This window comes from Vespa mandarinia, chromosome 1, assembly GCF_050613455.1.
Source record: "Vespa mandarinia isolate Hongniang chromosome 1, ASM5061345v1, whole genome shotgun sequence".
Lineage (NCBI taxonomy): Eukaryota > Metazoa > Arthropoda > Insecta > Hymenoptera > Vespidae > Vespa > Vespa mandarinia.
In genome coordinates this window covers 9,105,005-9,130,631 of record NC_140810.1, presented here as the reverse complement: position 1 = coordinate 9,130,631, position 25,627 = coordinate 9,105,005, and the positions used below count along the sequence as shown (strand labels likewise).

General features: G+C 25.4%; 7 protein-coding genes across 13 annotated transcripts; 2 read left to right on the top strand and 5 right to left on the bottom strand.

Moving 5' to 3' along the window:
- Positions 1 to 30: 30 nt before the first annotated feature.
- Positions 31 to 1,332, bottom strand: LOC118444387 (enkurin-like). The gene is made up of 4 exons (XM_035872602.2): positions 1,139 to 1,332; positions 521 to 932; positions 291 to 440; positions 31 to 216 (listed from the first exon to the last, which is right to left on the bottom strand). Exons 1-4 carry the CDS (start codon positions 1,225 to 1,227, stop codon positions 31 to 33), a joined length of 837 nt encoding a protein of 278 aa, XP_035728495.1. The 5' UTR covers positions 1,228 to 1,332.
- Positions 1,333 to 1,489: 157 nt separating this feature from the next.
- Positions 1,490 to 4,649, top strand: LOC118444385 (17-beta-hydroxysteroid dehydrogenase 13). 4 transcript variants are annotated; one of them, XM_035872599.2, is made up of 8 exons: positions 1,490 to 1,641; positions 2,169 to 2,337; positions 2,439 to 2,615; positions 2,690 to 2,839; positions 2,948 to 3,029; positions 3,115 to 3,280; positions 3,371 to 3,496; positions 3,824 to 4,649. In XM_035872599.2, the coding sequence occupies exons 2-8, from the start codon at positions 2,194 to 2,196 to the stop codon at positions 3,888 to 3,890; spliced, it is 912 nt and encodes a 303-aa protein (XP_035728492.1). In that variant the 5' UTR covers positions 1,490 to 1,641; positions 2,169 to 2,193; the 3' UTR covers positions 3,891 to 4,649. The 4 variants fall into 4 exon arrangements, with proteins under 4 accessions (XP_035728492.1, XP_035728491.1, XP_035728493.1 ...); XM_035872598.2 differs by lacking the exon at positions 1,490 to 1,641 and adding an exon at positions 1,678 to 1,744; XM_035872600.2 differs by lacking the exon at positions 1,490 to 1,641 and adding an exon at positions 1,770 to 1,906.
- Positions 4,650 to 5,930: 1,281 nt separating this feature from the next.
- On the bottom strand, positions 5,931 to 11,908 carry Sym (symplekin scaffold protein). Its single transcript, XM_035872577.2, has 16 exons — positions 11,580 to 11,908; positions 10,917 to 11,113; positions 10,560 to 10,793; positions 10,199 to 10,485; positions 9,885 to 10,114; positions 9,624 to 9,806; positions 9,089 to 9,534; positions 8,712 to 8,984; positions 8,427 to 8,610; positions 8,057 to 8,298; positions 7,807 to 7,985; positions 7,576 to 7,736; positions 7,350 to 7,485; positions 6,900 to 7,264; positions 6,739 to 6,816; positions 5,931 to 6,590 (listed from the first exon to the last, which is right to left on the bottom strand). The coding sequence occupies exons 1-16, from the start codon at positions 11,631 to 11,633 to the stop codon at positions 6,504 to 6,506; spliced, it is 3,336 nt and encodes a 1,111-aa protein (XP_035728470.1). The 5' UTR covers positions 11,634 to 11,908; the 3' UTR covers positions 5,931 to 6,503.
- Positions 11,909 to 12,341: 433 nt separating this feature from the next.
- Positions 12,342 to 13,583, bottom strand: LOC118444335 (calcium load-activated calcium channel). Of its 3 annotated transcripts, none has more exons than XM_035872510.2 (4): positions 13,378 to 13,542; positions 13,186 to 13,263; positions 12,789 to 13,108; positions 12,342 to 12,720 (listed from the first exon to the last, which is right to left on the bottom strand). In XM_035872510.2, exons 1-4 carry the CDS (start codon positions 13,430 to 13,432, stop codon positions 12,628 to 12,630), a joined length of 546 nt encoding a protein of 181 aa, XP_035728403.1. In that variant the 5' UTR covers positions 13,433 to 13,542; the 3' UTR covers positions 12,342 to 12,627. The 3 variants fall into 3 exon arrangements, with proteins under 3 accessions (XP_035728403.1, XP_085513313.1, XP_035728402.1); XM_085657187.1 differs by lacking the exon at positions 13,378 to 13,542 and adding an exon at positions 13,549 to 13,583 and having other exon boundaries at positions 12,343 to 12,720; XM_035872509.2 differs by having other exon boundaries at positions 12,346 to 12,720; positions 13,372 to 13,542.
- Positions 13,584 to 14,096: 513 nt separating this feature from the next.
- Positions 14,097 to 16,154, top strand: LOC118444373 (ketohexokinase). Of its 2 annotated transcripts, XM_085656473.1 has the most exons (5): positions 14,097 to 14,114; positions 14,491 to 14,650; positions 14,722 to 15,046; positions 15,108 to 15,379; positions 15,451 to 15,839. In XM_085656473.1, the coding sequence occupies exons 2-5, from the start codon at positions 14,553 to 14,555 to the stop codon at positions 15,830 to 15,832; spliced, it is 1,077 nt and encodes a 358-aa protein (XP_085512599.1). In that variant the 5' UTR covers positions 14,097 to 14,114; positions 14,491 to 14,552; the 3' UTR covers positions 15,833 to 15,839. The 2 variants fall into 2 exon arrangements, with proteins under 2 accessions (XP_085512599.1, XP_085512597.1); XM_085656471.1 differs by lacking the exon at positions 14,097 to 14,114 and having other exon boundaries at positions 14,322 to 14,650; positions 15,451 to 16,154.
- A 117-nt stretch (positions 16,155 to 16,271) lies between these two features.
- Positions 16,272 to 19,593, bottom strand: Lztr1 (Leucine zipper like transcription regulator 1). Its single transcript, XM_035872573.2, has 11 exons — positions 19,451 to 19,593; positions 18,997 to 19,305; positions 18,787 to 18,901; positions 18,556 to 18,722; positions 18,284 to 18,485; positions 17,860 to 18,219; positions 17,329 to 17,779; positions 17,093 to 17,271; positions 16,740 to 17,024; positions 16,531 to 16,655; positions 16,272 to 16,412 (listed from the first exon to the last, which is right to left on the bottom strand). Exons 1-10 carry the CDS (start codon positions 19,555 to 19,557, stop codon positions 16,536 to 16,538), a joined length of 2,295 nt encoding a protein of 764 aa, XP_035728466.2. The 5' UTR covers positions 19,558 to 19,593; the 3' UTR covers positions 16,272 to 16,412; positions 16,531 to 16,535.
- A 451-nt stretch (positions 19,594 to 20,044) lies between these two features.
- LOC118444407 (uncharacterized) lies at positions 20,045 to 24,025 on the bottom strand. Its single transcript, XM_035872653.2, has 12 exons — positions 23,654 to 24,025; positions 23,369 to 23,489; positions 23,117 to 23,281; positions 22,775 to 23,049; positions 22,539 to 22,652; positions 22,200 to 22,346; positions 21,659 to 22,125; positions 21,263 to 21,581; positions 21,072 to 21,186; positions 20,654 to 20,969; positions 20,346 to 20,487; positions 20,045 to 20,212 (listed from the first exon to the last, which is right to left on the bottom strand). Exons 1-12 carry the CDS (start codon positions 23,789 to 23,791, stop codon positions 20,120 to 20,122), a joined length of 2,412 nt encoding a protein of 803 aa, XP_035728546.1. The 5' UTR covers positions 23,792 to 24,025; the 3' UTR covers positions 20,045 to 20,119.
- Between the last annotated feature and the right edge of the window lie 1,602 nt (positions 24,026 to 25,627).

Here is a 25,627-nt window from a genome sequence, read left to right as displayed (position 1 = left end):
GTACTTTTTTTTTTTTTTTTTTTTTTTTTTTCATTCGTTTTCATTATCATTACTAACACATATGTAAGAATGTCTTTCAAGAGTTGCAATATCTTTCTCAAGTTGCCGTAATTCATGTTCTAGTTTTGCCTTTCTCTGTACCTTTGGTGGAGTATCAATTATAAATGGTAAACACTGAAATTCTTTCATTATTTCATCCCACCTTTTTTTCAGTCCCTATTAAAATAAAAATAAAATTATTAACATATTTAGAAATATTTTCAATGTCAATAATCCTGATATATTCATACATCTAAAAGTTCTTTTCTTTCTTCTTCAGAGATGCAGTGGTATTTAAGTTCATCAATACGTTTATCATTTTTTGATTTATCTTCTTTTAATTCCTTATTCATTACTTCATATTTTATTTTCTTCATAATTTTTGGAAGTTTTCCAAAGCCCTAAAAATGAACAAATTTTAATAAGAAAAGAAGAAAATGTTTAATTATTTATAAATTGCATGCTTATATAAACAAGATACCTTTCTATGTATATAAATAGGATATAATCCACTAGATTTTAGATCATGAGAGTCTCCATACCGTGTATCTACATATCGTTCTTTAAGTTTATGGGGATGAAATTTTTTAACATCAATAATATTCTGTTTTTTAAAATTGATATGCCCTAATTTTACAGGATCTATAGGCAACTCTCCACATTTTTCTTTAATTTTCATTTTTATTGGGACCCATGATGGTAACTTTTGTTGATATTCTGGATTACGAATATGTACATGTTCTATACCCGTTTTGCGATATTCTTTCCGGCTTCTTTTTTTCAAATATTGAGATGGTAATTGTAACAGTACTTTTGGTGGACCAAATGTACGATGTGCATATTTTTCTTTCTTAATTTCTGCTTTTATACATTCCTTATATTTAGAAACATATCTTCAAAAAAAAAAAAGAATAATTATTCTAAAACTGTTATATTAATATTATATGACATATTTTAAACAGTTACAGAAACATAAATAGTGAAATGTAAATGTGGGGAAGTTCTAAGAAAAACATACTTTATATGCAAGATAATAATATGAAACGTAAAAAAAAAAATATTTTTTAATTCTCTATTTACATAATGTTTTTAATGCTACCTCTTTCGTTTCGCATACTCTATTGGAGGGCCAAGAATAAGGTTTGTAATTACTTCATTTTCTTCTAATTCTATTGATACCATTCTCATAAAAGAGACAATATAATTTAATGTTATATAGAAACTTTTGAAAAATATTCAGAAAATTATATTTATATAAAGTACTTCACGTCTGATATCAAAAATCAAACTTGAGATAACAGTAAACGAATAGAAAAATTCACTTATTATACAAACTATTTAGTTGCTTGGTTACATATGATTAATTCTTAAATTTGAACATATTGCCGCGCTTTGTTTGAATTCTGAAAAAAATGTGTTTACAATTACTACTCACCAGAAAATTTTTATTTTAATTCAATGTCCTTATAAAACAAATATAACATTCAGAATAAAACAACGAAATTACAATATTAAATTAAATAATAATTTAAACCAGCTTACAAATAAATAAGTATTATAAATTTAATAATTAATTTTGATTATTCAAAACGCATAATAAAAGTAAGTAATATTAATTGATCCTATCAGATAGTATATATTACATATTGTCAGTGATTATATATATAATAAAGACGAATGTATATTCCATTGACTAACTGAAATGGTTCATATGCTATTTAATTTATTATATTTATTTGTATATTTAACATATAATCAAACACATATCAGTCATTACCATTTATTCATATATATTAGAAATTGATACGTGTAACAAGCACAACAAATTATCATATCAATAATTATTTCTACTTATCATAATATTCAGGTTATGTATGATTTAAATAAAAAGATTTCAAACTTAAATAATCGCGATATAATAGTGAAGAGTTAATTCATAAAGTGATATGTTATCAAAATGAAATTAAATTAATTCTTCTATATAGGGTATAGTTTTCGATATAATGAATATAACTTTAATTTCATTTCACATTATACTAAATCTTAAATAAAATATATTTATAAATATAAAAATATTTACAAATAAAATTTCAATTCAACATGAAATAATAAAAATTTTACATTTACAGGAAAAGTGTAAAAGCTACAACAAATATGTTCCTCAGATTATACTCATTGCTTGTTCTTATATTAGATCTCATAATTCTATTAATGGAGATTTGTTGTTCAATGTTGATTGCTTTTTATCGAACTTTTAATCCACCATCATTAAAAAGCCTCAATGGAGAAGTAGCTATGGTAATATTTATAAAATATGCTTCTAAATATCTATCATTTATAACAGATATTTATAAATTTATACAAGATTACAATGGTAAATATCATGTCTAATAATTTAGGTTATTGGAGCTGGAAGAGGAATAGGTAAAGAAATAGCTGTTCAATTAAGTCAATTAGGTGTGATTATTGCTTGTGTCGATATCAATCCAGAAAATTGTAATGCCACTGTACAATGCGTTATAAAACTATCAGGCAATGCAAAACCATATATTTGTGATGTGACAAACGAAGATCAAGTACATAAGATTTTCTATAGATAATAATGCATTTATGGTTAAACTTTGGCTTTACAATACATATACTTTTACAGGTAACTGCTACAGTAACTAAAATTATCTTAGAAATAGGTGAAATCACAATGCTGTTTCATTGTTGTGGCTTTCCTAGCTCACATGCTTTAATAAGAGAACCACCAGAAATAAGAAAAACCATTAATGTTTCAGTTCTTAGTCATTTTTGGGTAAATAACAATAACTATACTTGATTCATTGTTTATATAGATATTATATTCTATAAGTTAAATTATTATATATAATATAATTAAAAAATTGTATAATTCATATTTTAGTTATTAGATTCAGTGTTGCCAAGTATGCAACGAGCAGGCCGAGGACACATTGTAACATTGTCTTCCGTAGCAGGACTTTCAGGTATAACAGACATTATATTTATAAAATTTGTATAAAAATTTGTATAATAAATTGTCATCTGTAGTAGAATTTTCTGGTTTTACAGGTGGTAAAGGAAATGTTCCTTTATCTGCTGCACAATTTGCAGTTCAAGGTTTAGCAGAATCTTTACATACAGAATTAAGGCACTCTAATAGTAATATTATTATTACCTTAGTTCATGTATATCCATTCATTGTTAGAGCAGAACTAGTTAAAGATATTCGATTTAGGTATGTTTGTTTTTAATTTTACATTATTTTGATACTCTAATGAAAAATAGATTTTAAAAGATATATAATTTTCTTTTCTTTCTATTACAGAATACCTAGTTATTTCGGAACAATGGTTGCTTCAGAAGCAGCCAAAAAAATTTTGGATGGCGTTCGTAAAAATTATACGGAATTTAGTGTACCAGGATATCTATTATATATTGGATTTTTACTTAGGTAACTTGTGAATATTCATTATATATATATATTTCTTTTTTATATATATTATTTAATATCATATAGTAAAATTTTAATATTATATACTAATATTATTTTTATATGAGTTGCTTTTTTGCCAAATTGATTAACTTCACAAAACAATAAGTAGAGCTAATTGATAAAGTTGTACACATTATTAAGGAATTATATTAAGTATAAAAAGTTAAGTATCAATGAAATTCTTTGGCACTAAAATTTACAAAATTCTAAAAGTGGAATAAATTGCTTTGACCTATGAACGGTTCATATATATGTATTAAAAAAATGTTATGTTTTTATTTATAGAATGTTACCCAAGAAGGCTTCTTTCATGTTGAGAGACCTATTAGATACTGGAGTTGATTTTGGATGATATAAGAATATTGACTATATTGTTGCAACATATCATGACATTTTATTTGTTTTTTTACTGTCAATGTAAACGAATAGGTTATAGATATATTTCATCATTCTATTGTTTTAATTTTACATAAATCATAAATATATTGTTGAATTTATATTCATTTAGAAGTAACATTTTAGATTAGGGAAACCAGTCTGAATAATCTTAGCCTTGACATATTGTCAAGATAACTATTCTGAGTAACAATCAAAAGATCTTAGCCATTCGTTGTTTATCAAAAGTTTATTAACTAAAGAATTTACATGATTTTTGTATAATTTTCAAATACTATGTACAGTTTATAAAATATACTCTTAATATTCATTAATTTATATGTAATAAATTGAATGATTGAGCATGGGTGAGGCTTCACTTCTCTCTATATACGAAAAAGATGCAATCTTAATGCAATTTATATCCTAGAGATGAAAAATATATCATACATATATACGTCAAAATATTACCTTGAGAAATTATCGAATTTCGAGGAAAACTTTCGAATATTTATTTTATTTATGACTTTTACTCGAAACGGGACGAGAATTGCATTCAAAAATTAATAATACATTTTTATGATATAATAGAAAAACTTTTATTATAAATATCTGTTATAATGAATATGGTTATTACTAATTCAATAAAATCATTTATATGTCCGTTGAACTTATCATATTTTTTAAATATAAATTTTACAATATTTTATAATGTTATGTATATACGTGTACCATAATATGATATTGTCGCTCTCATTTCACGCCACAAGTGTTTTATGTTTTATATCTGGATGTTTATAATGGTTTCAATTAAATTTTTTTTGCGATAACATTTGTGTTCGTAAGGTAAATTATTTTTCGCTATATATATTCTCTAACAATAAATAATGAATCTTAACACTATGTAGCAAGTTATAAGTATTACTTGAATATGAAGAATTAAAGTATACCTTGAGGATCATATACGGAAACAATAAATAATTTGTCACTACCTTACTTTATTCTTCCGAAAACCTGTTGTTCTTTAAGAACATAACCTTTATTATATTTTCTTTTTTCCTAATTTTGCTTCGTCTATTTTAACAACGATTCTATGTCCATCAATTTGTTATTGTTAGTTAATAACTTATTGTATTAGTAGCTGTTGATAGTAATGAATGAAGAGATAAAATAATAAAAAGATAAAAGGCTATCCATAAAATATTGTCTTTCGCGAACAAAGTACCATGAAATAAGCTCATTTTTAATTTACAAGATTTTCTCCGTCTTCAATGTCCTCGAATTTGCTTGTAGTATTTATTGCCGCAGTTTAAAATTTATAATTACGATTCAGCTAAACTGAGACTTAGATTGTTTCTTAAGACAGTGACCTTGATAGCATGTCAAGGTTATTGGAGCTGGTTCTCTTAATCTAGTTTCATATTCGTTTATTGCAAAAAATAATAAAGACTGTTTAGATGATAGTAATCGGTTTTTGTTTATTAATAAATTAAATTTTATTAAAAATAATAATATTGAAAAAATGAACCTAAGAAATATATTTTATATAAAAAATTTTATTTCTTTTTCTTTATCTTTTTCAATTTTCAATTCGATTTTATAAATTTTACAATATTTTAATTACTTTGAAATTCGTATTTGCTTTAACTTTCGTATATTTAATTTATTAAAAAAAATAGCATTAAAACATTAAAAAATTATATACTGATTATTACTAAAAAAACAGTAAGATCAAACAAGTGCAATTATACTAGTTATAATTAATAGTTTTTATGTAGGAACTCTCATGTATTCTTATTAAAAAATAAAAGGATAAACATAATATACATTTTAACATAAGAATTTGAAAATAATGACTGTTTTTTTTTCATTTGTCTAAAACAAACGGTATGAAAGAAAGCCTTTCGAATAATGTGTTTAATAAGATAAATTAAAAAAATAAATTAAAACGAATATATATATCAAAAGTACGATTATAAAAAGGATAAATTATTTATAGTGTCTGCAATCAAAAATAGTGTTAATAATATGAAACCTCTTTAAATTACTTACAAAAGTAAATAAACTCTCTGAAAAAACTTCATAAAATTTATATTCTTCTAATTTGTAGTTTTTATAAAATAACTTTCATATTACAGTGGTATGATTACGAATTTCAACTTTTCTAGTATTATATTTATATACGGACGTTGTCTATAAAAGATATAGAGCACTTTTCCAAGAATATGTTCTTATTAATAGACGTCATCTACTAAGTAATATACATCAATTTGTTTTATGTCATATATGTATGATAAATATGAAAAATTTTATAAAATATTAAGTATTTTACGTACGTAAAATATCAACATAGCACAATATTATCAACACAAATAAAGTGCATTTTTTTTGACAGATAAATTTATACGGTCTATTATGAAACAATTATGAAACTCTTCCTGAATAAAAGAGTATTGGTATCATATTATAAAAAGATATCATATTTGAAGTATTTACGATGAAAATAAATTATAGTTCATAATGAGAATTCATTAAAATTGAGATACTTAAATGAGGATGTTTCAGATCCTAAAATTGAAATAAATTTATGCTAGTCTAAACCAGGAGGAGCTGGTTCTGATAAATCTGTTTCTGTTGTATCTGTTTTTTGTTCGGATGGATAATCACCAGGAGGTGCCTGTAAATAAAATTTAAAATATAAAATATTTAAATTATTATAATAATTATTTTTATAGTAAATCAAGCTGTTTTGAATTATTAAATTAAATAAATATTAAAGTAAAATGTATCAGAAATTTCTATAGTTATAATAAAAAAATATTTACAATATCAAATTCATCATGCATATCACATAGTGATTTGCCTTGTATAACGTCCATTATGGATTGTGGAATGTGTGCCTTCTGTAATATATATATAATTAATAATAAATACTAATAGATATAAAAGAAAATATTAGTATTATATGCAAATTACTAAAAATTACCTGATTTTCAGCAAATGCTTCAACATGAGCTAGCAAAGGTGCTCTTAAATTTGGAGCCATTTTTAATGCTTCAGCTAATTGTGCTGGAGGTAACTGTAAAATAACAGCAAAACTTTGTGGCTTTGTACGTTCACAGCATTTAACGAAACCTTCCCAAACTTTGGGTTGTTTCCATACTTGTTTAAGTATCAAACGCTGAAGAATATTCATAACAAATCCACTAAGTCTAGGATAAAGAGCTAAACTCTGTATAACAGTACGCATTAATAGCGTAGGTAAGGGCGTCATTTCCATTAGATGTTGTATTACGACGGCAACAGTTTCTTGTGTGTAAACTTGATTTTCCGCAAAGCATAAAGAAGTTGCTGTAAAGTAATTTAATTTATGATTAAATAAAGAAGAAAATATTAATTATTTTAACTAATATAATGAATTAATAAAATAATAAACCTTTTATAATAGTTTTCAATTCTGCTTTGCTAGGATCAATATTGTGTAAAGCTATCAATAATTCTGCAGGCGTAATTGGAGATGTATGTGGTACACCACTATCATTGTTGTGTGTACCTAGAAGTCTATTAAATACCTATACAAATACAGATAAATTTTATACATTTGATATACTAGCATTGACTAAAAATTATTCATGAATTAACTTCGAGAAAAAGATATTTACTTCTTTAACAACAATAGGATTCAATTTTATTAACTTGGGAAGAGCAGCAATAACTTCTTTTTTGGTCAAGCCATTTAAAACAGGTATTAGAAATCTTACATCTGATACTCTTGTCTGATATAATTCTCGTACTCTTGCTACTAATTCCGCACTTGGAATAGCTGCATATAAAATAATATATTATAATATTATAAATCATTATGGGGTAGATCAAACTTTCAATTTACTCACATTTTTCTGTAAGGATATGAATAATTCTAGTGACCAAAGTTTCTGCACCTTTTGGACAATTTTCAACAAGTGCAAGTAATTGTGGACTACCCATTCCTAACGACCTTACAGGTCCTTCAACTAATCTGAGAACCATGCGTTTTACATCAGCTCCCATTGATGTATAAACTCTTGCTAACCTAATGGAATAAATATTATATTTTATATTTTGATCTCATATAAACATTTTAGAAAACATGAGAGAACTAACTCATGAATAAGATCTTGATGTTCACTTAATAAAGCAAGATATAATCCTAGGCAAGCTCTAGTAGTGGATTCTGTCCATTGGTTTTCTATTTGAGGTCTTCCTCTATCTTGACCAAAAACTATTTCAGGAGGAGTTTGCAAACGTAAAAAGCCTAAATAAAGAACTGCATATTCTTCTATAAGTTTGCTTAATTCGGGTCGGCCATATAATTGACAAACCAATTGTATTGCTGCCTCTCTTATCTATTAAAACAAATAATATCATATAATATAACTTCTAGAAATAAATCAACTAATAACGCTACATTTTATAGTAGTATCATAAAATAATATCATAAAATATTTATAGTAATATTATAAAAACAACATACCGCGTTATTTTCGTGTCCTGTATGACATAACAGAACATTCAAAAAAACTAATTGCTTTGTAGGTCTTCTGATAACCATTTCTTTTAATAGTTGCAATGGTGCAAGACCTCTTGTTTCGTCTGAAGAAACCATCTTCAAAGCCTCCACTGCATCTTCCGTAATTAAAGGAGCTTCTAAATACAATCTATTACGATATTGATTTTATGATTATGTTCGATTTTAATAGATAAATATAATATTATATAACATAACAAAATTAGCATATAATAAGTAAACAAATATTACCTATATAATAAAGTGTCGCGATCTTTTCCTTGAATTAAGTCTATTGCAGAAACTAAAGTACATAACAAGAAATTGTAGGCTTGATGTGGTGCTTCTTGTGGTTTTGTACTTAATGTTGTTCGCCTTTGAAAACCTTGTAATAAGGCATATTCTTCATACAACCAGCCTAAGGCTAAATCTAGACGATTTCTCATATCATCTGTAATATAATGTAGTACTGCTTCTTTAATATATGGATTAAAAGTTGCTGCTAAAGTTGTTAAGATTTTTGACCTACAACATTAATATTTTGTTATATATCGTATTGTTTTACTTTTGATACTTTTTATTTGTTCTTAATATTAATTTCTTCATATTTATATTATTAATTATTATACCTTACAGCAGAGACACCACCAAGAACTGCAACTTTTTCTGCAATCAGAATTCTGTTAACTGCCATTAATAGCATCGTTTCCTTTCCTTCTTTAGTAAGTGGTTTTGTAACTTCTGATAATTTTAAAGATTTCAAACGATTCCTTGCTTTGGCAAGCGATTTTTCATGTGCTTCTAATGATGCTTTTGCCTCTTTTTCCTTTTCTCTATCTTTTTCACGTTTTCGTTCTCGTTTTGCTTCGGCTACGCTAATGGTTGGATTTTTTATCAAATCTTCCATTACAGCATCCTCATCTTTGGCATCTTTTTTACTTTTTTTTGCCTTTGCTTGTTTAATTTGTGCAGCTAAAAGTTTTGCAATCGTTTGACATTGTACATTTATATCTGTTGTTGAAGTTGGTTGATATTCTCTTTGAAAAATAGTTGTCATAGTATCTGGAACCCATGCCTATTAAAAATATTGAATACATTATAATATTTCAATTACTTTATATTGAATACATTATAATATATTTTATTACATAAAAATGTACATACCATACTGTCCATTACTAATTCTGTGGCTATTTCTACACTTAATCTTTCTGCTATAAAACTTTCAGAGAGTTCAATTAATTCAGGTAATTTTGGTACTGGAATTGGACTTGCTACTGCTTCAGTTTCTTCAAGTATTAAAGGAGTATCAAATTTTGCTCGCTTAGCAGCAATTGCTACAGCTTCCTATGTAAAAATAACAATAGGAAAATGTTTAAATATTATATTAATTTAAATATTATATTCAATTAAAATTTAATTTACTTGTTGACGTTTTTTAATGCGTCTGACATCTTCTGGCTTAGGATAAGCTTTGATAATTTCCTGTTCTTTGGCACCAAGCTGAGCTAATAACTTAGCAATAGTTGAAGCAAATTCTATACCAGATGGATGTTTCATTAATCCAAGCAAAGTAAGTTTTAATTGCTTCTGTACACTTGTGACTTGAGAATCAGACAAGGTAGGAGGTAAATCATGTTGTAATTTCTGTAAAGCTGATAAAATATGCCTAATTTACTTTATATTTTTTTTTCCTAGTCTTATTTTTATTACTTTATTAAATCAACATATTCAAGTACCTTGAATTACACTAGACATAAATTGTGGTCTAATTTTAGCAATTAAGGCCAAAGAACCCATACATGTCATTAAATTGACACTACTGACATGTGGGGATCCATGAAATTTAATAAGTAAATCCATTACATGATTTGCTTCTTCTTCTAATTTTCGTCTACGAGCTATTTTTAATGTTAATGGAATATCTTCAAGAGAGAAATCATCTGGTTTTTTCGGAGCATCTGCATCTGGATAAGTTTGAATCAAAACAACTCCCTCCAAAAATTTTACTGCTTGTGTCCTAATGCTGTAATGCAATATTTTTTAATTATAACTTTATAAATTTATTTGTATCCTTACTTATATCTATTCAGAATTTACCCATCATTATCACTATCTATCATATTAATAATTTGAACTTTTAGAGAACTAAGTTGAGTCCATGCCATTTCCATTTCTGGTGTTATTACGGCTGCATAAGAAATCCATTTTAAAGCTGCTCTGAGAATTCTCCCACTAGCTCGAAGAGCTCTTTTAGCTACTAAAGGTGCTTTATCAGAGACAAGTCTTAATAATACTGGAACTATTCGTGGTATTGTTTCTGGTTGTTTTACCCTATAATTTATATTTAGTATTTGTCTTAGATATGTAGATATATAATATAAAAGCTAGTTATCAATTAATTTAATAAAAATATATCTAACAAAATATTATAAAAAAAATAGCAATAACAATTACCCTGCTTCCTCAATAAACCCTGTAACTGTCTTTCTAACCTCAGCAATTCTATCTAAAGAAAATTGTATGGTTTCATCCAAATATAATGGAAGTAATTGTGGTTCCTTGTTAAATAAAATTTCTTGGACTTTACATAAATTAGAAACTTTTACATCTATAGCAAGGCACGTAGAAGCTTCATTTAACCATTCAACAATCTGAAAATTCATAGATTTTTTATAAGTTAGATTATTATTTCATCACATAATAGTATATTCACCAAGTAAAGTTGCTAACATTTTGTTTACTATTATATGTTGATAATATTATAAATTCCATTAAAATACAATGAACCAAATAACTCAATAAAAAGTAATATAATAATATATATTATGTGAATTTGGCAAAGATAAAAATAAACATACATCTTGTACTGCAAAAAATAGTTTTGAAACATAATTATAAACTATATAACTATATAACTACAATAAAATTTTATTTTTCTTATAGTGCAAAATATCAATATTATAAATAATATATAAATAGTCTAATTCATAAAAATCTATATAATATTGAATCCAAGTATAATAATAATACAATAATTTAAGTATAATAATGTATACAATTGTCAACATACGTATATATATTCAATACTGAATTAAAATGTGAGGTTATACTACTAACCAAATCGCCTGGCCCTTTTTCCGACTCTAATCTCCTATGTATTCGTGGATCCATCTTATTTGTAAATAATTCGAAAATAAAAAAAAGTTTTTTCTAAAATTTTGATGTAAAAAAATTATTTTCTAAGATTGCAAAGAAAAATACACATAAGGACACTAATGTTGCACAGACTATATTGTTTAAAAGTAAAACATTTTTGCTTATATTTACAAAAAAATATTTTTTCGTAGATTATAACGTTACTTATATATTGTATCATATATATGATAAATAAACAACAACGTAGTTCTCAGTCTACTAAAAATTCGCTGTTTCTGCCATCTTGAGAATTATACTGAATCCTTACTATTAGCAGAAAAATAGAGATATGTTTGCAGTGATTGGATATTACCAATTAAGCGGCAAAAGATAACCAATTATCTCGTTGATATTTTAAATTAAAATTTTTAATAAACTTTTCAAAATTCCACGTTAAAAATTATAAAATTAACAATAAATGCAATAAATAATAACAATAAACTAAAATAAAATATTATTATTCATTCAGAAAGTAATTTTTATTTTTACATAACTTGGACTTTATTTAAATATTGGTTACATTTATTTTAAACTATTCTAGAATTAAGGCAATTAATTCAGATACTATTACATGATCAAATAATTTAATCTTATTATATGTACATTTAGAAATATTTATAATATAACGTTGCAATGATCGTAAACAATTTTTCTTTTTAATATTGAATATAACTAAATATTGATAAATAATGTAATAGCAGATATTTTTCTTTTTTGTGTTTTCTACAGCTAAATTACATTAAATAATCAATTGTATCTTCTTAATAACATTGTAATTAATGTTTTGATAAGTCAGTTTTAATAGTATGGTAAGTACTTTTGTATATATACTATACACTTAGTCTATAATGTAAAATTTGATTATTATAATTATTAATATTATGCTTGAATAGTCTTAATGTGCTGAAATAGTTTGAAATAACTAATACCAAATAATATACAAATGTATTTATTTTTTTATAATTTAAAATTATTTAAATTGTTGAGGTGGCGGTCCGAAGATACTACCACTTTGTTTGCTAGCTGTTCTTGAAGGAGCAAAGCCGAGCATTTTTTGAATATTCTAAAATTAAAATATAAATGTTAAACATATTTGACATTAGATGTACTTATACAACTGTTTATACATACTTGTCTAATGCTCATGGTACAAAGTATATACAGAAATATAAAAGAACACTCTGTATAATCATCGCCTGGTAGATTCCTATGTGATAAACCTTGTATCCAACTTATTGGTACAAATGGCAATTTTGCTACTACTCTGCCATCAAATATACTATTAAACATACTCAAAAGGGCAGTAAATGCAAATCCAATTGCAAACATAGATTTCATTTTTACAAGCGATAAATCTCTATTATTATTTTTTAGCCTTTCTTCTTCACGTTCTATTTTCTTTTTTTGTTGTTTATCTAATGAATCGCCATGAGCTTCTTTTCTTTTTTCCACTAAAAATAAGATAAAGGTTATATTATAACATTAAAAATCATATATTTTTATTATATTAAACAATTTGACATCATACATTTTTTACTCTGTTTTTCTACTTCTGCTTTTAATTTCTGATATTTTTCAGTTCTATACACCATCAACCATGTTAATCCTGGAAATATAAGAGCAAAAATAATATTTATGATCATAACTAAATCAAGTAAACTACTTCAATTACAACATTTGAAAAATTAAAATTTATTGTATGGTTTAAAGTTACCTTCACCTAATAATGCTGTACATACACTAATGAAAACAATTAAAATAGTGTCTGCCCACATATTATTAAATACAAATAAATTTTCTAATTCAAATAATTTATATAAATGATTCAATACAATCGAAAGAAAACTATTGTTTTATATGAAACAAATATAGAATACAGTCGAGTTATTACCCTACATATATGTACGTATGTATGGTACGCATGATTGTAGTAATCATCAGCAATATGTCGGAAAAAATATTTGGTAGTCTAGATGGTCCTAAAATAAACTAGGTTGTGTGATTTTATTAATTTTTTCCTCTAATTGTAAAGAAAGAAAAAATTATATTTTTTCATTCATTTAAAATAAAAACTTAATATATAATCTAAATTTAAAATAAATTATAACTTATTATTTAACGAATAATTTAATCTTGTAAAATCGAACAAATATTCCTCTTTACGCAATAGCAACCAATGAAATTGTTTCTGGTACTAAAATCTCAGATACTTGAGATAATTAACAGCCAATACATAAAAGACTATTTCATTTAACTTTCCAATCGCATAATTGAGAATATTTTCTTCATCATTACAATGAATAATTTATTATATTAAATAACACATATTCTTATCTACATATTATTATAGCACATTATAACATATTTATATCATAACATATTATATAACATATTATATACATATACAATTAAATAAAATATTAATGTGTATTTATTATAATCAAAGTTAATTTATATGTAAATATTGCTAAATTATTTTATTAATATTGTAAAAATATTTTATCTAAAAAATATAATTTTAAGAATTTAAAATTCTATATAAGTACTTAATATTATCGTACATTAAGTCATATTTTTATCACTCATGTCGTAATTACATGATAAAGTGATTCTACTAATATTCACTGATTTATTTGCACCATATTTACATAATATATTCAGATAATGCAAAAAAATAGTATTTATTTTTATGAAATATTATGCTGAGCGATTTATCTGAATATATAAATTAAATATAATTTGGAAAGATTAGAAAAATACGAACTTTTACTTGTTTATCATCTTTAATGATGATGATTTGATAGATTTTGTATTTACTATTTTATTATTTAAGGTTCGTGTTATAGCAATATAATTGCAAATTTCTACAGGAAGATTATTGGTACGTCTTTTTCAATGGAGTTCAGTAATACAAAAATTTTAACTGTTGGATTAAGCTGTGTTGATATAGTACAAACATGTAAATATTATCCTCTTGAGGATTGTGAACAAAAGTATGTGTTAATTTGCAACACAACAAAATATTCGTAAATTTTGTTATTACTGATCGAATAAAAGTTTTTAGGTCTGTTGAATATAAACAGCAAAGAGGTGGAAATAGTTCAAATACATGCACTGTTCTTTCTTTGTTAGGAAATTTATGTGAATTCTTAGGAGTATTTAGTGCAGAAGAACATACTAATTTCTTACAAAATGACATGAAAAAATATAATATTGATTTTTCACATTGTCCCGAGATCAAAGGTGTTGGATGTCCTGTATCAACAGTTATACTAAGTTTAAGTACTGGAACTCGTACAATTTTACATTATAATCCGGATCTACCAGAATTGACATTAAAAGATTTTATGCAACTGAAATTGCAGAACTATAGTTGGATTCATTTTGAAGTAGGAACATAATTAACTTTGATCCATATTTTTAATAGTTTTAATCACTATTTTTCTTCAGGGCAGAAATATAACAGAAATATTATCTATGATGCAAAATATAGAAAACTACAATAAGTCTATGAGATTATCAGACAAGCAAAATATAGAAAAAAATAATAAATGGAATATGACTATTACTATTAGTTTGGAGATAGAAAAATCTATACCTGAATTATTAGATTTATTATCTTATGTCGATATAGTATTTATATCAAAAGACTTTGCAAGAAGTAAAGGATATAACAATATGAGTGAAACATTGAAAAATATCAGTGCAAAAACTAAACCAGGGTATAAGAACTAAAAAATTGAATTTATAATTATATGAAATATAGTATGTATCTTTTAACATATTTTTTTAGAACAATTATTATTTGTGCTTGGAGTGATAGAGGTGCAATGGCATGTATTTCGGATGGAGTTACAGTACAATCACCAGCTTTTCCACCACAAAAAATAATAGACAGTCTTGGTGCTGGGGATACATTTAATGCAGGGGTTATACATTATTTGAACAAAGTAAAAATTTCTGCTAAAAATAAAGACAAAGGTTCTTCAAACAGTCCTGTTAAAAAAAGTCAGTCAAAGAAACATGATATTGAAAATTCAAAATTTAGTCAAACAGAATTTATTGATCAAAATATTCTACAGACAGCTATAACCTTTGCTTGTCATGTTGCTGGTACCAAAATAGGAATGAAAGGTTATGATGGTCTTGATAAGATATTTACAAAATTCGAATAAATTTATATATTTAAAAAAAAAGAGTCGATTTCATCGTAAATATAATACTATTTTTAGCGCAATATATATTAATCATACAGATTTATTTTAGTAATTAAATGTATTGAGCATTTTTACATGTAATATTTGATATTTGACACATAATATAGGGTTCTGTAATATTAAATCTAGAAAAAAAGGGTAGCACCAGGGGATCCGAAGATGTTGTGCCTGTCTTTTAGACGCTATCATGTTAACCTTATACAATATTTTATCATAAATATCATAATAACTGATATTTTAGAAATATAATGATTTGATATGAGAACATCATTTGTAAATAATTTTATAATATTCAAAAATTAATAAATTATTATAAATTTGTACATTATCCTATAATGACATAAACATATAATTATACAGATATATAAAAATGTGTTGTTGAATTATATGATGATTCTTTAAATGGATAAAATTACTTGTACACAGTTATCTTTGAGTGCAATCTTTGTCAATTATGAACAGCAGTACAATTTGATACAATACAATACTAACATATAATCTTTATATATATTATATATAAAATGTGTTAATTAGAATCCTAAAAATAATAAACAAAGGTAAATATATCTGATTACTTATAATAAACCATATATTTATCTTGAAAGGTTAGAAGCAAATGTATATATGAATTATATAAATACTGATTCAACGCTTACATTTATCAGCAATCATTTGTCATATCTTGACATGTTCTTGCTTCACTATGCTTATCTGCTAATGCTTCTAATATATCCAGCAATAATTCTCTGCTCAATTGTTTCAATCTTGGTAGTCTTGCAACCTTATGAATATAAATAATATATGTTGGATAATAAAATTTATATATGTAATAATAATATTCATTATTTAAATAATTATAAATTACCTTACTGAAATGATGTACTATAAGATTTAATGCATACTTTTTAATGTCACTAGCTTGCATTCTATCTGCAGCTTCTAAAATTTGTATAACATTTTCAAAAGTAACATTCATTTCAAGATTTTGTTTGCAAAATGCTTGTAACCGATTATTTGTAAAACCATAAAAAACTGGAGCTGTAAATAAATACAAAGAATCTTCAGGGGGCATTGAAACATCTGCATAATAGATGTATCTCATTAAAGAAGCAAATGATTCTGCTGATGGAATCATCTCGCCAATTTGTATCTGTAACAAATTATTAATATTACAAATAAATTATATTATATAGATTTAATAGTAAATTTATTACCCACATTAACTATATTATTTTCAGGCATGAAAGAGCGAAACATGCCTTCAAAATAACTGCATCGTGCTGCGAGAACAGCTTTGTGTGCTGGTATAGGCACACCATCCAACATCAAAATTATATCACAGAATTCTTTACCAATACTTATTAAAAATGCCTCCATATCTTGCTCTAAAGTTGTTCCTAATAAAAATAAATTATTATTGAAAAATATTCGAAATTAATTTCAATGAAACATACCTGTACCAGATTCGTATTGTTTCGAAAAGTTTCTCGTTTGTGGCACTTGTCGTCTTCTAATAATTTCTACCATTAATGGTTGATCCAATGTCTCAAATTCTTGACTCATAACGATTTGATTGTAATTGCTTTCCTTTACTATAAAACTAAGACAAAATTCTTTAATGAAGTATAACTTTAAATGTGCAGCATTGTGTAAGGCTTCCAATACGTTTGCATGACTTATAGTTGCTTCTAGATAATGCACACATAATTGCTCTAAACGTTTCATATTAAATTGAACTGCAAGACGATAAACATCCATCATAAGAAGGACGATGCCATTGCTTAAAGGATCATCAAATCGACTATTTGATGTATCCTCAAATCTTTTTGTAGGATCAATACGATCCGTGTAGATATAATTTAATACCATTTCAAAGGCTTCTGGAACAGCATCTTTTAATTTTACCTACAAAAATAACATTTTATTGTCATGTTTTATAAAAACATTGGTTTTTTCTTTTAAATTGATAGTTATTTAAAATATACCTCTAATAAAGGTAAATCTTTAACTGGTACATCTGCAGAACCTAAAACTTCTTCCAAATGTTTTTCTCTTTTTTCATGCGCTTGCCTAATGCGAGCTCTTAAAAATTGAGAACGAGCTGCAACCATAGCTATGTGTGCTGGTATTTTTGTATCGCCTTCACCTACTACAAATTCTACATCACAGAATAAACGAGCATTTAACAGTCTTCCAAAATCATCATGAAGAGTGCACTTAGGGTAGGAAGAAAATTGAAACCTGTACGTTTCTCCAGAACGTACATTGTTATCAACTGTACCACCAAAAATAAACATGGCTTCTCCAATCACTGCTGCAGCATGAAAAAGACGACCAGATGGTATCTGTAATAGTAATAATAATTATGATATAATAGTAAATATAATAAAAAATAATTTTTAAGCAAACCTGACTGTCAGTAGATGGTAGTACTATATTCCAAGTTTGTGTATCCAGATCGTAACAGTGAAGATCATTTGGTAAAGTTGAATCAGCTGCTCCACCGAAAACATAGAGATGCCTGTCAAAGCTTACCATTGTGTGACCATATCTACGTGCAGGTGGTGGAGGTGCACCACGAAGAATGTGTTCTGTTGATATACGGGTCCAACTAATAAAAATCGAATAATTATGAATGTAAAGTATTATATTTTATATTATTTAATGTTACATTTATTTACCGTCTTTCTCTAAAATGAAATTGAAAAAGACTGTTGGTAATTTTGGCTCCACTTTGTCCACTAAATACAAACATAGATTCACGAGCTACAGCAACAGGAAAGTTACAACAAGTTGGAGGGCAATCGCCAGACTGAGCTACTTTCTCCCAAATGCGTGTATCACCAGGCTAAAAAAATATACATTCCTCAAGCTAGTGAAAATAATTAACACATTCTAAATATAAATCTTACCAACAAAGATATTGTCCACATGTCATTAAGTCTTGCATTTCCATCATAGCCAGCAAAAATCCACAATTTATTGTCATATACAGCAGCACCATGTGCAGATCTCGCAACAGGTGTTCTACAATGGAATATTTTTTTATCAAATTTATAAAGATTACTATAAAATACAATTATTGGAATACAATTATATAAAATACAATTATAATAACATACACCCCAATAAATTTCCATTCTGTCCATTGTCCAGTTAAAAAACGATATTCAAAAAGATCATTTTTATTGGTAAGATTTGAATTTGAGTGTATATCACCAGTATAACCACCAAATACAAACATTGAAGCATCATGTACTACTGCTGAATGATGATAACGTGGTGCTGGTGGAGTTCCTGTTGCAAATGCACGACCCCATGATTTTTCTTTTACATCAAAGCGCAACAGATCATTTAACATTCTTGAGCCATTATCACCACCAAATACATAAATAGCATCTTTGTATGCCACAACCGTATGCTTACTACGTCTGTTAAATCAAATAAATACGAGAATAATATTAATTTTTTATGAATATTTACAATTAAAAATCAAAAAAATTAATTTACATAAATATTATTTTGTTAATTAAAGTTTAATGATACCCTTTAATAGGTTATTAAAAATGAATTTACCTAGCACCAACAAATTCATCACATTCAGGCATACGTTGCCAACGATGTACAGTTTCAAAAGGTCCAAAATCAAGTGTCAAACATTCTGCAGTTATCACATTATCCATTCTAATATTTTCAAGATATTAATTTATGATATCGACACCATACTTAACCTAAAATATTCTTCAAGAGTAATTTCTTATTATTTATTTGTATTAAACATTTAATTAATCTTATTATATATAATCTTCCTTTTACATTAATTTTCTATTTAAAGAATATAATTTTTAAAACTACAATATAATTTTATATTTTTACATATTTTAACACTAGTACTGAATTGTCAATAACTCTTAAAGCGCCATGCAATGATCGTGCTGACATTAATGATATTGGGAAATCAATAATTATAATCCATACACAGAATATTCATAAAACTAATAAAAATAATTAATTATCATATAAGAATAATTTTATCTCACTTCTTTGATAATGTTTTGTCTAAATATATATTTTTTGAAAAATAATATACAAAAGCAAATATATTTTATTTATTTTCCAGTAAGTAAAATATTTTATATTTTATTATAATAAATAAAACCTTAATGTAATAAGTACTAATATTATATTAAATTTTTGTTAAATGTACATATGTGTATATAAATCTTAATTTGATAAGCATATATTTCATGTTAATGTGTATATCGGAAATATCATTGACATATTTTTTTTTTCTAAAATCCATTGTTTAAAAAGTTTTTCAACATCTTGAGATTGTATCTGTAAGTACACAAGAATTAAAAGTGTTGTTAATTATAAATTGAAGCAAAATAAATTAAATTAATATCTGTAAAAATATAATACAATTAGGAAATTACAATTAATTACAGTAATAATACAACTAGAAAATTACCTTATCTAAGATTAAGTCAGTGCTATTTAAACCTTTCAAAATATGAGAAATATCTAGTAACCACAGCTGTGCACTATTTTTAATGATCCATAAATTCACACTAATTAATCCTACTACATGATGAATATTATTATAATCACATCTAAAAGATAAAAGTATTGTTATTTTTTCTGAATATAAAAATATTAATCTTGAAATATGAATTTAATTGTTATATGATTAAATATTAATTCAATATTTAATAATATTAAATGTAATAAAATATTTATTCAATTTAATAATTATAATTTCTCATGTTTATAATTTACCTATTTTGGAAATTTTTTGTAACTTTTTCTATATTCATATCCCAAGGTACTGTAGTTCTCATTGCTAGATTTTCTGATTTTGATGTATTCAAATTTTTCATATTTTCAAGCATACGTAAAAATCGTCTTTTATTTTTCTTAACACCTTCATCAAGTTTCTGTTTTAGTTTTTCTTCTTTTATTTTTTCTTTATTTGCTTTCTCTTCATGGACAAGATCTTGATAATAGCCATGTTCTTGAGATGACAAATGTTTCCAAATATCTGTTATTTTACGAGCAACTTCTACTGCTGATAGTTCAGGATTTTCTTGTATTACTAAAAAAAGTTAATTATAATTATTATAAATACTTGTAGTACACAAATTACAAAGAATACGATATTAATAATATAAAAAGGAAAATGATGCAATATATTTACTCTCTGATCTGATGTCATTTGCAAATTTGGCAAATGTTGTCTTTATAGTGTAAGAATTATTACTTAATGATATATGGTTTGTACAATCGATAAATGGTTTTACATCTGTACCTCCCTATTATCACATAAAAGTATATTTGTTGTAAAATGGTACACATTTATTTTTTGTTGAATTAAAAAAGTAGATGTACCTTTAAACCCTCTACATGTCCTTTACTCCATGTTTCCAATGAATTCTTTTCTTTTACATTTAAGTTATTATCCTTTTCATTATTTTGTATATCATGTGTTTTATTAATATGTGTATTTACATTACTTCTTTCATTTAATATAAAATCAAACTCAAAATCTTCACCTAGGTCTACTACAGGTAACTGACTAATATTTTCATTTGAAATATCAATTTGATTATCTAATATATTTACAGTCTGATGAATGTTAACTTTCTTATCAGTCGAATTCAAATTATATAGTAATGAGTTATTGGTATATATTGGATTGTTGCTAAAACTAAATGTAATATTTAAATTTCGTTTTTAAATGCATATCCTCTTAAAAGCTATTTTTTATATAATATTTATACTAACGTATAATCATGTTTAAGTTGATTACGATATGTACAATTGGTATCTATATTATGTATACTTGAGTTATGTGAAGCTGATGTAGTGTTTAAATAATTTGCGATAACTTCTAATTCATCCTCAGAAACATTATTCTTCCCATCTTTACTTATTGGATCATTTAATGTGTTTTTACAGTGGGTTATGTCTTCAATAATTTGGTATTTCAATAACTCAGTTGAATTCTTATTAAACTTTTGTGGAACTGATTCTCTGTTTATAGCTTTTTTAATTTCTTTTTCATTCATATTAGGTGAAATTTTGCGTCTTTTACATACAGGTAATTCTGTCTTTAAAATATTTTCGTTAGTTATCAATGAGTAATCTTGATCATAATTACTTATTTCATCAGAATTTTTTTTTTTCTGTTCCTCCCTTTGTATACCATAAAAATTTGTTAAAAGTCGATTTATAGCATCAAGAATTATTTGCTACAATATATATATAGTTTTTAATATATATGTACCATGATTTTTATAGTTTTCATGCAATCTGTAAATTATACCTGATTTCTTAAAAGTACTGCATCTTTATTAGGTTCTAAATTAACATCAACATCCATTGGATCCATCAAAATATGTACAAGAAATATTGGTTTCTTTTTTATTGACAGTTTATGACTAAAGTATTCTGAGATTATGTCATTCACTGCCTAATAATAAAAAAACGAAGTTCTTTCAAGTATTTTTTTTAATATAATATATATATGATATATTATTTTTCAGCAATATTTTATTTTATAAAGAAAGTAACGTTTAGTTTAGTAAAGAAAGTAACCAATAAAAAAATTGTAATATAAAAGTCTAACAAAGCTTAATTAATCTTTATACAATTAAAATCATACCTTTTCAATGTCTTTATATTTAACAGGACGATTATTGATAAAAATGTAATTATTAGTTTGACAAATGTTTATATCCTGTATTTCTTTATCAGGAATCATTAATTGTATTGTAGCCTAAAATACCATAAAAAGTATAGTACAATATTACTTATTATATTTTAATTGATTAACTATGCCTTATTCTTGATTGACTATTTCCTTATTCTTGTAGTATAAAATCATATTTTTATATATACCTCAGTTTCTTCATAAGTAATCCACTTCATATTACACATAACTTTGCTCCCAAGCACATATTCTGCTGCTTCTTTGATACTATCTAGATTTGGTTTTATAAATATGACATTATTGTTTACTTTATAACTAATTCTTACTGTGTAATTACATATTCCAAAACTTTTAAGCAGCCATTCTATTAATTTAATATCTTGGTTTGCTTTTTTTTTGTTAGTAATTAATTTTCTTCTTACTGGTAACTGTTTAAACATTTGTTTGATTTGAACCGTTGTACCTAACACAAAAAATTATATAAAGTAAACAAAATTCATTACGCGATTATTAATATAAACTTTTAATACCTCTGGCCCTTGAATATAATTCTGATGTCATAATATTTCCGTTGTTATCCATATTATACAATCTGCCTACCTCATCCTTATCTGTTCTTGTCATAATAACAACATTACTGATTCTACATAATGCATTTAATGCTTCACCTCGAAATCCATAAGTTTTTAGCATACCTATATAAATAAGATAAAAAAATGGTTATTATTAATAATTCAATTCATATAAAATAGCAATTAAACTGTCATAACAATAAGTATTACCTAAATCTGCAAAATTTGATATCTTAGAAGTACAGGATGGTAAAGCCATATACGAAGCATCTACTTTTGAAATACCATCTCCATCATCTTTTACTTCTATTAGTGATGTGCCATTATCAACCTAATAATAATTAAAAACATTATGATATACAATTAAAATAGATATATAAAATTGATTCATTTTTTGTGACATAAATATTAATTAGTTATATTTATATATGAAATACACACATAAGTAAACAAAGTGTACATAAAAAGCAATATAAATTAAAATTATATACGTACGAGATTAATTTCAATGTTTTTTGCATTTGCATCAAAAGCATTTTCTGCTAATTCTTTGACAGCACTATATATGGATGTTATAATTTGTGTAGTAGTTATAAGTCTTATTGTATTTTCATCTAAGCTTGTAATCGACATTTTTGGACAACTTGTTTTCTCGCTTTGTTAATTTAAAATTTTGACATGGAATCAGTGTTAATTAAATAAGACGAAAGATGTCATGCAAGAGATAGTCAAGCATTTGTATAATTTGTAATGATATAAATACATAAATAAATATACCAATAATAGTCTTTAAAGCAATCAATTAAAATAATTTTGTAATATTATAGATCCATTTTGGAATGAAAAATGAAAAGAATAACAAGACTTTTTATCGATTATGTGACTTATTTTTCACAAAAGTATATTACATCAATTATATCAAAATATTTGGAATATCTGGGGATTTTGGATTGTTAAAGATGGGCATAATGATTTTTAAAACAATTTGGCGGGAGAATAAATTTATTATCCAATTTAAAATATTTCACATATATTTTACATTGTAAAAAACATACTTATGTATTATATATAATTTCTATAGAAATATACATATAGTGTAAAAATTGTATTCTTACTAGAGGAAAGTAATAAATGTTAAAAATTCACGGACACATGATTTACATGGATTGATTTGCATAAATAATACGGATCTTATGTAATTATATTTCATTCCAGATAGAAATTTCCATGAAACCATTGTTGAGAATCAAGTTTAGAAGATCGAAGCTTTTGTGGTTGCTATGGACAAGGGTTCGTGAACTCTACGTATGTACATATTGATTTTACTATTCATGGAAAACACTTGGAAATGGTCAATGGACTATTGCTTGTTATAGCAAGCGACTTATGTCTTCTTTTCTTTGCTTTCCGGTAATAAAAATTTATCTTAAACTTTATTGTGCAATAAAATGTACCCTCGAGATATCTTAGAAAATGTACGAATTATACAAAAGAACAATAACGAATTAAAACAAAGCTTTTATATAATAGAGTTAGGTTTTTTTTAACAGAGTTTAGATTTTCTTCTAACATATTTGAAATAATTTCATTTCATTGATAATAGAAGAAATTCTATGAAAGTATCTGAAAAAAAAATATTGACCTGTAAGTATTAAATGCACGCAAAAGTAAAATCACGTATAAGTTAAACCAAAAATAGATGTACCTTTTGTTAGGCTGTAGATTGTAGTGGCGATAAATCCATGGATTGCCACTTTGAATTTCAGAACGTGCATGTCATCCACGTATCTATCGAGTGTTATCGACCTTTTTCTAAATAAATTACACGATGAACTGGTATGGTTTATGCGATATATTTATACATCAAGAATTCTTTTTTTTATGCGTGTGCAATCGTTAAATTATGAAACATAAAAATAATTTAAAAGTAAAATGAATTTGACAATTTCTTTGAGTAGAATTGTAATACTTATAAAAAAAAAAAAAAAAAAAAAAAAAAAAAAATAAGGAATCAATTCAATTATATTCGATCATTTTTTCGTATATATAATTAAATTGTGCGTCTTTATTCGAAGTTTAATTATAATTATTTTCTAGGGAAAAAATATAAAAATTATTGAACAAATAGGTCAAAATTGATATCAAAAAAAAAAAACGTTCAAATAAATTACATTTAAATATAAATAAAATAAACTTTTTTTTTCTTATATACCCTTTCACCATATAGATATACATAACATCTACATGATCATTTAATCTCAGCAACGCAGGCTGTGAGCATTTTCACGAAGTATATGTAGGCGTCTATATTACAACTATACCACATCTTGTATTGAATTAGTTTGACTTTTCTCGTTCGCTGCTCCAACTGTTCGATATATTTAAAACAGACTCCGGGATCATATGCAGAGTATTTTCTTATTTATGGTTTCTTTTCCTCTTCTATCCTATTTTGCAAGATATTCTTTA

Excerpts from the sequence above, each read along its gene's own strand:
- Sym (XM_035872577.2), bottom strand. The coding sequence starts at position 11,633 with ATGGATCCACGAATACATAGGAGATTAGAGTCGGAAAAAGGGCCAGGC. Across the intron at positions 10,115-10,198 it reads TATGTCTAGTGTAATTCAAG|CTTTACAGAAATTACAACAT; the intron begins GTACTTGAATAT and ends ATATTTTATCAG. Across the intron at positions 8,299-8,426 it reads CAGGACACGAAAATAACGCG|ATAAGAGAGGCAGCAATACA; the intron begins GTATGTTGTTTT and ends TTGTTTTAATAG.
- LOC118444387 (XM_035872602.2), bottom strand. The coding sequence starts at position 1,227 with ATGAGAATGGTATCAATAGAATTAGAAGAAAATGAAGTAATTACAAAC. Across the intron at positions 933-1,138 it reads GAGTATGCGAAACGAAAGAG|ATATGTTTCTAAATATAAGG; the intron begins GTAGCATTAAAA and ends TTTTTTTTGAAG. Across the intron at positions 217-290 it reads AAAGAAAAGAACTTTTAGAT|GGACTGAAAAAAAGGTGGGA; the intron begins GTATGAATATAT and ends TTATTTTAATAG.
- LOC118444385 (XM_035872599.2), top strand. The coding sequence starts at position 2,194 with ATGTTCCTCAGATTATACTCATTGCTTGTTCTTATATTAGATCTCATA. Across the intron at positions 2,840-2,947 it reads CAGTTCTTAGTCATTTTTGG|TTATTAGATTCAGTGTTGCC; the intron begins GTAAATAACAAT and ends TTCATATTTTAG. Across the intron at positions 3,497-3,823 it reads TATATTGGATTTTTACTTAG|AATGTTACCCAAGAAGGCTT; the intron begins GTAACTTGTGAA and ends TTTTATTTATAG.
- LOC118444335 (XM_035872509.2), bottom strand. The coding sequence starts at position 13,432 with ATGTGGGCAGACACTATTTTAATTGTTTTCATTAGTGTATGTACAGCA. Across the intron at positions 13,109-13,185 it reads AGAAAAACAGAGTAAAAAAT|TGGAAAAAAGAAAAGAAGCT; the intron begins GTATGATGTCAA and ends TCTTATTTTTAG. Across the intron at positions 12,721-12,788 it reads GTACCATGAGCATTAGACAA|AATATTCAAAAAATGCTCGG; the intron begins GTATGTATAAAC and ends TTTTAATTTTAG.
- LOC118444407 (XM_035872653.2), bottom strand. The coding sequence starts at position 23,791 with ATGTCGATTACAAGCTTAGATGAAAATACAATAAGACTTATAACTACT. Across the intron at positions 23,050-23,116 it reads ATTATATTCAAGGGCCAGAG|GTACAACGGTTCAAATCAAA; the intron begins GTATTAAAAGTT and ends TTTTTGTGTTAG. Across the intron at positions 20,488-20,653 it reads ACAAAAAATTTCCAAAATAG|ATGTGATTATAATAATATTC; the intron begins GTAAATTATAAA and ends TTTATCTTTTAG.
- LOC118444373 (XM_085656471.1), top strand. The coding sequence starts at position 14,553 with ATGGAGTTCAGTAATACAAAAATTTTAACTGTTGGATTAAGCTGTGTT. Across the intron at positions 14,651-14,721 it reads CTTGAGGATTGTGAACAAAA|GTCTGTTGAATATAAACAGC; the intron begins GTATGTGTTAAT and ends AAAAGTTTTTAG. Across the intron at positions 15,047-15,107 it reads ATAGTTGGATTCATTTTGAA|GGCAGAAATATAACAGAAAT; the intron begins GTAGGAACATAA and ends ATTTTTCTTCAG.
- Lztr1 (XM_035872573.2), bottom strand. The coding sequence starts at position 19,557 with ATGGATAATGTGATAACTGCAGAATGTTTGACACTTGATTTTGGACCT. Across the intron at positions 18,220-18,283 it reads TACCATCTACTGACAGTCAG|ATACCATCTGGTCGTCTTTT; the intron begins GTTTGCTTAAAA and ends TTACTATTACAG. Across the intron at positions 16,656-16,739 it reads TAGTACATCATTTCAGTAAG|GTTGCAAGACTACCAAGATT; the intron begins GTAATTTATAAT and ends TATATTCATAAG.